Raw genomic sequence first — 12,307 nt, forward strand, 5'->3', positions numbered from 1 at the left:
ACATGAGTACTAAAAGAAATCAGCTACATTTCAATTAGACGATAAGTCACACAAATCTGAAGGCTGTAAATTCCTAGGGATTACAACTACAAATTACCTGAATAGGAACGATCACATAGATAATATTGTGGCTAGAGCAAACCAAAGACTACGATTCATTGCCTTAACACTTGAAGGTGTAACAGGTCCGCTAAAGAGACTCCTTAAACCGCTCTTGTCCGCCCTGTTCTGGAGTATTGCTGTGCGGCGTGGGATCCGCATCAGGTGGGACTGACGGATGACATCGAAAAGGTACAAAGGAGGGCAGCTCGTTTTGTATTATCGCGAAATAGGAGAGATAGTGTCACAGACATGGTATGTGGATTGGAGTGGCATTCATTAAAACAAAGGCGTTTTTCGTTGCGACGGGATCTTATCATGAAATGATCACACGCACGGCACAGCGGACACATGAAATTTCTGTCACCAGTTTTCTGTTGGCACCCACCTCCATAGGGAGAAATGATCATCGCGATAAAATAAATGAAATCAGCACTCGCACACAAAAATTTAAGTGCTCGTTTTTCCCGCGTGATGTTCGAGAGTGGAATGGTAGAGAGACGGCTTGAAGATGGTTCCTTTAACCCTCTGCCAAGCACTTTATTGTGAATAGCAGAGTAATCGCGTAGATGTAGATATAGATGTAGAAGGCCGAGAATAGGAGAGACTAGGGATCACGTCCATAGTGTTCAAGGTATCCGTGCCTCAGCGTGTATTGGGTGTAGTTTAGGGGCAGCAAGTGCTGGGGGCAGTGCTGGGAGGCGGGGCGAGGCGGAGGCGCGTGCGTGGCCACGAGGTGAGCAGCGCCCGGACCTTGCGTACAGCAGGTGACGAAACAGCCAGGCGCGGCCAGACGTATATAAACGCATGGCGGGCGCGCTCCTCTCCAGATTCGCTCTGACCACCACTCACACCATGTACAAGGTAAGAGCGCCATAGCACCACCAGTGGGCTCGCGCTACACCTCTGCTGCTTGCGGGAAAGCTGCGCTGCTTCTTGTGTCCCGTGGATCGGGCAGCTGAGACTTGCGGTTTGCGCTCGTTTCGTAGCATCCCACCAGATGACTTTGGGCCGGTGCATTTACAATAGGGGCTCGTCACCGTATTGTGTCACGTAAGCCACCAAAGTGGATCACTCCGACAATAAAGTGGCTGTTTTCTCACTTCAGATGATAGGACTTGTTGTAGGGCACTTACTATGAAGGGTTATCCCGACATGGAACATCTCACGCTAGATATCGACTGAAGAGACAAATCATTCAACTGGTTCTCAGCACTATGGGACTTAACGTCTGAGGTCATCAGTACCCTAGAACTTAGAACTACTTAAACCTAACTAACCTAAGGACATCACACACATCCATGCCAGAGGCAAGATTCGAATCTGCGACCGTAGCGGTCGTGCGGTTCCAGAATGTAGCGCCTAGAACCGCTTGGCCACCTCGGCCGGCGACGGACGAGACACGTCGTGAAACTATAAAGCATGTTTCTATCATTTATTTTTGTCAACAATTCACTTACTAACCTGTACGAACCTCCTCATCTCAGAGCAGACATTTATCGTCCTCAGTGATTGCTACTTCAATCTCTGTCTTCCCGTGCAGTTTTTAAGCTCCAGCCCTCTCGACTACCACTGAAGTTATGTCCTAATGTCGTAACACTTGTCATATCACCCTGTCTCTTCTTCTTGTCAGTGTTTTCCATACACTTCTTTCCTCCCCAATTACCTGTCAGTCCACCTTATTTTCAATATCCATCTATACTAACACATCTGAAACGATTCTATAATCTTCTTTTGTGGTTCCCCTCCAGTCACTTTCATACAATCCTGTGCCACAGACGTACACTCTCAAAAAAATCTTCCTTAAATGAAATCCGGCGTTTTATACTACTAGACTTGTTCTGGCTATAAGTGCCCTCTTTGTCTGCACTAGTCTGCTTTTTATGTCGTCTCTTCGACCGTTGTATGTTCTTTTTTCTTACTTCGAATATACCAGGACTCCATCAGTTTCGTGGTCCCCAGCTCTGACCTTAAGTTTATGGCTGATCTCATTTCTGCTACTCTTCGTCTTTCTACTCCTAACTTTCAATCCATAGTTCGTGCTCAGTAGATCATTGGATTATATCCTTGGAAGCGTATCTCCTACTTTAAAAATTACGTCTCTTGCAGTGACTATAACTATTTGTTGAATACATCCATTTGCTTTGGGACGAGGCTTTGACTAGGCCCAGACGATGAACCACCATTTTAACGGAAACACAATTTATTAATGAAGAACGAAATTTTATGACAAATACAAAAATACATCCTAGTACTGCGTGCTACAGAGAAGAAAGGAGCTGAAATTACTTCCTAACCATACAGTGGCCCACACAGAAGTGGCATGTTTGGCCTCTTTCTTGATTGTGCTTTTCGAAAGGCATTACTGGCGCAAGCGATAAACTTTATATCTTACATTCATAACCCGTACAACAATTAGTAAATGTAGCATTACATCGTGTAATTCCTCCTCTCTTTCATTGAGAATAGCAGTGTCATCGGCACATATCATCTTTAATATTCTTTCACAATGAATTTTAATTGCTCTCCTGAATCTATCTTTTATTTTCGTTGTTGTTCCTTCGGTGTACAGCTCGAAAAGTAAGAAGGAAAGAGTGCATCCCTGTCTCATTCGAGCACTTTGTTCTTGGTCTTCCATTCCTATACTTCCCACTTGGTTCTAACACATATAGCTTAATCTATTTCAGTATTTCCACTGTTCCCCATAGTCAGCTCAGGCACATGGTGATTTCCTTTCCTTCCTGCATAAAATTACAGAAATCATTCGATGAGACATTTTAATAAAATTTGGAATACTTTGGGTCCAGTATGATTGCTCTGGTCTATGTTTTAACAATAACGATTGCCGATACATGTCATGAATTTCATTTTGTACGTTGGTGTTGGGTATTGTTTATGTGAGTCACATGGATGGCTGCGTATTTATCTGTGCACAATGTCGGTTGCTCACCGTTTACAAAATACTTATCGGGAAGAGATTCGCGACTACTGAGTGGTATTAAAATTATCCATTAGCTTCCACAGTCCCAATCACAGAGTTTTTACGGTAATTACTGCGCTCTTTTAACAAGACTATCTTCACATGTACGTAGCTGTCGGTATACGTAAGACATAGCGATTTTGTTGACAATCCACGATACCGTTTTAAACACTAATACTTATGCCTATGTCCACATCTTGCTCGCCATGTGTATCCATTAATATGGCTCGTATTTTTTCAGATTTTATTTTTTCTTTGCCTATCTTGCAAATTGTTTATGTTCTGCAAAGATGTGGGTTGTGTGTAATTTGGGCTCAATAGGAAGAGGGAAAGAGGCGCGCCACGGCTCCAATATTTACGAAAAAAGATGATGAAAAATACGAATTGAGCCGTTATTGCGGTGATAATGGATTCATTAAAGCATATAAAGATATTAAAGCAATAAAAATGTTATGAAAATTTATATATGTTTATTCTTCAGTCTCAGTTGCACTATTTTTCAATATGTCTAGTTTCGATCTCTCTCTCTGGGTCATCTTTAGATTTGCGTAGCTACGTCAGCAAACTGACCTGTCTATATCGAAACTACTACATCAGAATAAATACCTTTGGCCATCCATCTTGCCTTATGAAGCGTAGAACTGCATTAAGTGGTGCTTTGAGAAGACCAAAATAGCTAGTGTGACACCTTGCCACATAGTTAATTCAAACACTCGAAAACTGTGAAAGGAAACTATTAATGAAAGTATTGTACTTAATAGGACTACCATGTTCAGTCAAATGTAAACGTCTGGGTTGGTGCGATTTAGATCGTAAGGGGGTACGGCTCAGCTTGCTTTCTCCTCTCTCTGCCTGTCTCGGGGTCACCGACATGTCACATCAAGCGACTTTTCTGTTATTTCATTCATATAGAAAGCATAAGGTAATCAGCTTGCCAACATTACGCAATAAACCAATTTGTCACGTAGAAGTAATATTTTGTGAAATTAATGGTATCTCTTTACTTGTATTTTCTTGTGTGCAGAGGAAGCTCTTGCTCTTTATTTTATTGATCCGAAATTCACACAGTTCTTGTGACGTGGAAAGGCACCAAACCAAGTTAGACAAGAGCCACCCCAAATGCATACATTTAGGTAAATTTAAAGCACCAGTCTGCGGTGTTGACCAAATAGGAATTTTGCTGACTGTATTGTGTACTTGGTCAAACGGTGACTGTCCCGTCTCTTACAGCTCGCAGTCTTCGCCGCCGTGCTGGCCGTGGCCCGCGCTGGCTACCTGGCCGCCCCCGCCGCCGTCTCCTACGCCGCCCCCGCCTACGCCGCCCCCGCCTACGCCGCCTACGGCGCCCACGCCGTCGCCCCCGCGGCCATCACCTCCCAGCACTCCAACATCCTGAGGAGCTACGGCAACCTGGGACAGGTGTCCACCTACTCCAAGACCATCGACACCCCCTACTCCAGCGTCAGCAAGTCTGACGTGCGCGTCAGCAACGACGCCGTCGCCCACGTGGCCGCCCCCGTCGCCTACGCCGCCCCCGCTGTCGTCAAGGCTGCCGCTCCCGTGGCCTACGCCGCCCCTGCCGCCTACGCCGCCCCCGCCGTCGTCAAGGCCGCCGCCCCCGCCGTCGGTCTGCTGGGAGTCGCCTACTCCGCCGCCCCCGCCGTCGCCCACATGACCTACTCCAACGGTCTGGGTCTCGCCTACGCCTGGTAATCTGACCTCACCTCCTGGCATTCCGATGTGTCATGATGTGATGATTCAGAGCACTATATTTATTTGTAATTTATTGTAAAATAAATTATAGCATTTTTAAATCGTGTCTTGTTCTTTTCCAACTTCCTCCTCCACTCTTATACACCATAACAGTAGCCACTGATTGCGGGGAACTTCAGAATCCCTTATTTTAGTTGTGATGTGGCCTTTAGCAATTTCATTATTTACTGGTTATCAAGCATTAATACAAGTTAGGTCGCCAGAGCCTTGTATCTGGGAAAAGTTAGAGTTCACGAGAAAGTAAGCAAAGTAGAAGAAACGGACACTTCCAGAAGTCGAGAGTTAGTCATAGCATGCAGTCAATGCGTTTTACACTCCATAAACCACGGTAACACAGAAAACACAGAAAAAGAAGTCAGTGACTGCAGCGCACAGTCCACGACCAGCCCACTAGCTGATTGCAGGTAGACTGCAGCCCTCCTTCGCCACGCCACTAGAAGGGGGAATGTAGCCAGTCCCTCACCCAAACCGCCTTTTACCCAAGATTACTCCGGTACTCATTTCATAGCAGACTTTCCTGGATACACTGGAATGAGGAAAGATCCCTGCTCCTACCCAGGGTCGAACCTGGGACTACCATGGCCGTAACATAACACTCTAACAGCTAGACACAATGGAGGCTGCATTACCACAAATATGCAAAGGAAATGTTACCGATCCTGCCATCTGTTGTCGGACACTGTTAATCAAGTCGTGCAACGGGGCTGAGCAGTGATCTACTCAGGGTCCAGCGGCAGCGGTGATGAGATGACGCTGGTTTAGCATACTTGCTGATCATCTGCTTGATGTGGCTGTGTGAAGAGAAATTTCAGCCTGTTATGTGGGCTGTTACATCGCTGCCTTCTTGTAACTGACAGTCAGGTGAAAAACAGACAAATGGAACAGGTACGTAAACTGGTTATTATTTCAAAAGCAATCGCCATACATTTGTCCCAGTGTCGGACATGACGGCCAATAAGACAATAAATTTAAAAAACCACCGTTCGAACAGGCTTTCTAGGCTCAACAGTACTGACGGACTGCTGTCTCATCCTCAGCGCTAAGGTGTCACCGGAAGCGGATACGAAGGGCACGTGGTCAGCACACCGCTCTCCCGGCCGTTGTCGGTTTTCGTGACCGGTGAGAAACTTGTTAACATCGAGATGGATTTAAGTGTCAGGAAGACGTTTCTGAAAGTATTTGTTTGGAGTGTATCCATGTATGGAAGTGAAACATGGACGATAAATAGTTTGGACAAGTAGAGAATAGAAGCTTTCGAAATGTGGTGCTACAGAAGAATGCTGAAGATTAGATGGGTAGATCACATAACTAATGAGGAGGTATTGAACAGAATTGGGGAGAACAGGAGTTTGTGGGACAACTTGACAAGAAGAAGGGACCGGTTGGTAGGACATGTTCTGAGGCATCAAGGGATCACAAATTTAACATTGGAGGGCAGCGTGGAGGGTAATAATCGTAGAGGGAGACCAAGAGCTGAATACACTAAGCAGATTCAGAAGGATGTAGGTTGCAGCAAGTACTGGGAGATAAAGAAGCTTGCACAGGATAGAGTAGCATGGAGAGCTGCATCCAACCAGTCTCAGGACTGAAGACCACAGCAACAACCAACCGCTACTTACCGGTCAAGTAGCTGCTCAATTGGCCTCACTAGGGCACAAGATGGTCCATGACTTGGTGGAAAAATGTTCTCAGAACCGTGACTATACCCAGGCATGCACCTCTTCACCCAAAACAAATCGACGCCACAAATATCTTTCTTCAGGGTTAAGAAAGTATGGACGTTCCATGAGAAGAGTTCGGGTCTGTATGGAGGAAGTGGAAGGGCTTCCCAGTGAAACCTCTGCAGTGAACTTTGGCAACATGTGGGCCGGCCCGCATGTTGCTGAACTTTCAAAACCGAATTACTTCAGAGCTCTGAATATATATTTTTGTATAAAATGTGATAATATTAAACACAGCAACTATTGAAATGATTAGTCGCGTGGCGAGGGTCTCCTGGCGGGTAGACCTGATCGCCTGGTGCAAGTCTTTTGAGATGATGTCACTTCGGTGACTTGCGCGTCAATGAAGATAACACGATGATGATGGAGATGACACAAACACCCAGCCCTTGTGAGGAGAAAATCTCCAACTCAGAAGGGAATCGAATCAGAGCCCCCAACATGACAAACCAGCGCGCTGTCCAGTCTGAGCCGTGTAGCGGTTCGCTTTGGTTCCGTTGGTAGGTTGTCATCGAGTAATAGGGATAGTGGCATCTCGTTTTCTTCTTCTGTTTACTGGCGCCACTATGTTTGGTAGTGTTGTCTGTCCACGATGGGCAGCAGCAGCGTTTATCGATATCTTGTACTTGTACTACCTTTGGAAGGACGTGGGGTGTTTTCCGGGTCGGGTGTAACGGGAGTTCGGTTGTGACGGAGCAGCAGACAGCATGAGGACATGCCGGGACCGCTGGCAGCACGCAGGTATTGCCGGATCGAAGGACTGTAGTTGCGAGGGCCACAACCTCATTGTGCACCAGACCCAGCACGTTGCGTTTAATGAACTTTAATCCAGTAGTGAAACCTCCACTATTTTGTACAAAATGACTCTGAGCACTATGGGACTCAAGTTCTGAGGTCATTAGTCCCCTAGAACTTAGAACTAGTTAAACCTAACTAACCTGAGAACATCACACACATCCATGCCCGAGGCAGGATTCGAACCCACGGTCTCGCGGTTCCAGACTGCAGTGCCTAGAATCGCACCGCCACTTCGGCCGGCCGCTATTTTGTGATCAGGTCGTTTGTTCATGCGGTGCAGCTCGAGGCTCGCCGTGAGACAAACAGCAGCAAGTGGAGCATGTCGCGTTGGCAGAATCTATTACCGTCTTCTACGGCCTGTTACTAGTTTTAGAATTTTGTGTTATTATTTGGTGAAGTGCAACCAGCGGTATTTTACTGTCTAGTGGCCGCTAATGCCCCAGTTACCTGCCCTGGAGGTTAGCATATTTTTGCGGCAGTGTACTTTTCTTCGTCTTGCCAATGCTGCCCGACATGACGTGTAGTTCGACAGCCTCCTTGACTGCTGTGTGGATTGTGGTTTCTTTTGTCTACCTTGGTTGTAGTTGTTCCTTCTACCTTTCGATGTTTTAAACACTGGATTCCGAAGACGAAGCGCTGTCTGTCACTTCGTCCTCGCTTGAATTATTTCATCATTGTACTGGTTATCAATCGATAGGTGGATTTGGTAAGAGGATTGATCGGCGTTTAAACTGTCCCTAGTTTGAGTTGCCATCCTGCTAGGTGAGCATACCTATTAGCTGCCTGTCTCATCGCTTACACAGCTGTAGAGACTTTCGTCAGGTCGATCCTTGGAGCACTGTTTGTGGATATCTCCCTTTCGTTATTTGGTCTGATTGTGTCAATTGCTTAAAAATAATATTTTGGTTAAATTATTCCTATTTCTTGTGGCCTTCAGCAGACAAATAATTTTAATTCTTTCTTAAGAAGGTCTTCAGCTGTCAGTGTAGCTTGTGTTATGGTCGCCGGCCGCGGTGGCCAAGCGTTTCTAGGCGCTCCATCCGGAAACGCGCGACTGCTACGGTCGCAGGTTCAAATCCTGCCTCGGGCATGGATGTGTGGGATGTCCTTAGATGTATTTTTTTTCCATCAGTCTACTGACAGGTTTGATGCGGCCCGCCTCGAATTCCTTTCCTGTGCTAACCTCTTCATCTCAGAGTAGCACTTGCAATCTACGACCTCAATTATTTGCTTGACGTATTCCAATCTCTGTCTTCCTCTACAGTTTTTGCCCTCTACAGCTCCCTCTAGTACCATGGAAGTCATTCCCTAATGTCTTAGCAGATGTCCTATCATCCTGTCCCTTCTCCTTACCAGTGTTTTCCACATATTCCTTTCCTCTCCGATTCTGCGTAGAACCTCCTCATTCCTTACCTTATCAGTCCATCTAATTTTCAATATTCGTCTATAGCACCACATCTCAAATGCTTCGATTCTCTTCTGTTCCGGTTTTCCCACAGTCCATGTTTCACTACCGTACAATGCTGCACTCCAGACGTACATCCTCAGAAATTTGTTCCACAAATTAAGGCCGGTATTTGATATTAGTAGACTCCTCTTGGCCAGAAATGCCTTTTTTGCCATAGCGAGTCTGCTTTTGATGTCCTCCTTGCTCCGTCCGTTATTGGTTATTTTACTGCCTAGGTAGCAGAATTCCTTAACTTCATTGACTTCGTGACCATCAATCCTGATGTTAAGTTTCTCGCTGTTCTCATTTCTACTACTTCTCATTACCTTCGTCTTTCTCCGATTTAATCTGAAACCATACTGTGTACTCATTAGACTGTTCATTCCGTTCAGCAGATCATTTAATTCTTCTTCACTTTCACTTAGGATAGCAATGTCATCAGCGAATCGTATCATTGATATCCTTTCACCTTGTATTTTAATTCCACTCCTGAACCTTTCATTTATTTCCATCATTGCTTCCTTGCTGTACAGATTGAAGAGTAGGGGCGAAAGGCTACAGACTTGTCTTACTCCCTTCTTAATAAGAGCACTTCGTTCTTGATCGTCCACTCTTATTATTCCCTCTTGGTTGTTGTACATATTGTATATGACCCGTCTCTCCCTATAGTTTACCCCTACTTTTTTCAGAATCTTGAACATCTGGTATGTCGACAGACTCATATATTCTACACACCAACGTGAACAGTCGTTTTGTTGCCACTTCCCCTAATGATTTTAGAAATTCTGATGGAATGTTATCCCTTCTTCCTTATTTGACCGTAAGTCCTCCAAAGCTCTTTTAAATTCCGATTCTAATACTGGATTCCCTATCTCTTCTAAATCGACTCCTGTTTATTCTTCTATCACATCAGACAAATCTTCACCCTCATAGAGGCTTTCAATGTATTCTTTCCACCTATCTGCTCTCTCCTCTGCATTTAACAGTGGAATTCCCGTTGCACTCTTAATGCTACCACCGTTGCTTTTAATGTCACCAAAGGTTGTTTTGACTTTCCTGTATGCTGAGTCTGTCCTTCCGACAATCATATCTTTTTCGATGTCTATACATTTTTCCTGCAGCCATTTCATCTTAGCTTCCCTGCACTTCCTATTTATTTCATTCCTCAGCGACTTGTATTTCTGTATTCCTAGTTTTCGCGGAACATGTTTGTACTTCCTCCTTTCATCAATCAACTGAAGTATTTCTTCTGTTACTCATGGTTTCTTCGCAGCTACCTTCTTTGTACCTATGTTTTCCTTCCCAACTTCTGTGATGTCCCTTTTTAGAGACGTCCATTTTTCTTCAACTGTGTTGCCTTGTGCGCTATTCGTTATTGCTGTATCTATTGCGTTGGAGAACTTCAAACGTATTTCGTCATTCCTTAGAACTTCCGTATCCCACTTCTTAGCGTATTGATTCTTCCTGATTAATGTCTTGAACTTCAGCCTACTCTTCATCACTACTATATTGTGATCTGAATCTATATCTGCTCCTGGGTACGCCTTACAATCCAGTATCTGATTTCGGAATCTCTGTCTGAACATGATGTAATCTAATTGAAATCTTCCCGTATCTCCCGGCCGTTTCCAAGTATACCTCCTCCTCTTGTGATTCTTGAACAGGGTATTCGCTATTACTAGCTGAAACTTGTTACAGAACTCCATTAGTCTTTCTCCTCTTTCATTTCTTGTCCAAAGCCCATATTCTCCTGTAACCTTTTCTTCTACTCCTTCCCCTACAACTGCATTCCAGTCGCCCATGACTATTAATTAGATTTTCGTCCCCCTTTACATACTGCATTACCCTTTCAATATCCTCATACACTTTCTCTATCTGTTCATCTTCAGATTGTAACGTCGGCATGTATACCTGAACTATCGTTGTAGGTGTTGGTCTGCTGTCGATTATGATTAGAACAACCCGGTCACTGAACTGTTCACAGTAATACACCCTCTGCCCTACCTTCCTATTCACAACGAATCCTACACCTGTTATACCATTTTCGCTGCTGTTGATAACACCCGATACTCATCTGACCAGAAATCCTTGTCTTCCTTCCACTTCACTTCACTTCACTGACCCCTACTATATCTAGATTGAGCATTTGCATTTCCCTTTTCAGATTTTCTAGTTTTCCTACCACGTTGAAGCTTCTGACATTCCACGCCCCGACTCGTAAAGCATTATCCTTTCGTTGATTATTCAATCTTTTTCTCATGGTAACCTCCCCCTTGGCAGTCCCCTCCCGGAGATCCAAAGGGTGGACTATTCCGGAATCTTTTGCCAATGGAGAGATCATCATGACACTTCTTCAACTGCAGGCCACATCTCCTGTGGATACACGTTACGTGTCTTTCATGGAGTGGTTTCCATTGCCTTCTGCATCCTCATGTCGTTGATCATTGCTGATTCTTCCGCCTTTAGGGGCAATTTCCCACCCCTAGGACAAGAGAGTGCACTGAACCTCTATCCGCTTCTCCGCCCCCTTTGACAAGGACGTTGGCAGAATGAGGCTGATTTCTAATGCCGGAAGTCTTCGGCCGCCAATGCTGATTATTTATCAAAATTTAGGCAGTGGCGGGGATCGAAGACGTTTTTGGTTATGAATCAAAGACGCTACCCCTAGACCACAGGTACAATCCTTAGGTTAGTAAGGTTGAAGTAACTGTAAGTTCTAGGGGACTGATGACCTCATATGTTGTCCCATAGTCCTCAGAGCCATTTGAACCATTTTTTGTGTTATGGTCATTTTTTTTTAAACGACTGCTTTAAAAAAATATTTCCTTATATTAAATGTATGTGTTTACCGTGCAACCAGCGGTAACTGCTTAGGCCCTGTACACACCTTTTCCTGCTTCCTCTAAGTACAACGTCTCACACTCAACTATGAACTATTAAAATTCAGACATAGAACATGCCACAATCAAATCCGATACTGAGGTCGGTAGCACAACATAAGACAAAATCGAATTTTAGAAATACACTACTTGAGCCCTTACGCTGCAGAAGTCGACAAAGTCTGGAAACAAAATTAATTTAGGTAAGGTTCGTCTTATACAAAACGACCAGTCACTGGCTGAGGAACACCAAAACGCTGAAGGCCAATATTCTGAGAGCCTTCACGCGCCACACACCACTGTATGGTTAAAATACACATAGGGATGTCCAGCCTGGTTTGCAAGTTGCCTATCCATCATGAGCCGGCCCATATTTTGTCAAGGTTGTTTCGCCTACACTGTAGGAGTTTAGGTTGGAAGCCATTACACATCCCCCACATAGTCCCTATCTCTCACCAGGCGATTTACATATTTGTGAAGCCTTGAAGAAAGACATTCGTGACTATCGATTTGCTTCGGTCGAAGAAGCGCGCGTCAGGGTAGAATCGAGTTACCGCAAGAAACCGCAAACATTTTTCTGTGAAGGCATTGACCGTCTTGTATTAACAAT

At 44.8% G+C, this 12,307-nt stretch overlaps 1 protein-coding gene across 1 annotated transcript; it reads left to right on the top strand.

The window, feature by feature from the left end:
* The first annotated feature begins 933 nt into the window (after window positions 1-933).
* LOC126335093 (cuticle protein 67-like) lies at window positions 934-4,893 on the top strand. Its single transcript, XM_049997998.1, has 2 exons — window positions 934-963; window positions 4,310-4,893. Exons 1-2 carry the CDS (start codon window positions 955-957, stop codon window positions 4,790-4,792), a joined length of 492 nt encoding a protein of 163 aa, XP_049853955.1. The 5' UTR covers window positions 934-954; the 3' UTR covers window positions 4,793-4,893.
* Window positions 4,894-12,307: the final 7,414 nt, after the last annotated feature.

The sequence above is a fragment of the Schistocerca gregaria genome, chromosome 1 (genome assembly GCF_023897955.1).
Source record: "Schistocerca gregaria isolate iqSchGreg1 chromosome 1, iqSchGreg1.2, whole genome shotgun sequence".
Taxonomy (NCBI): domain Eukaryota; kingdom Metazoa; phylum Arthropoda; class Insecta; order Orthoptera; family Acrididae; genus Schistocerca; species Schistocerca gregaria.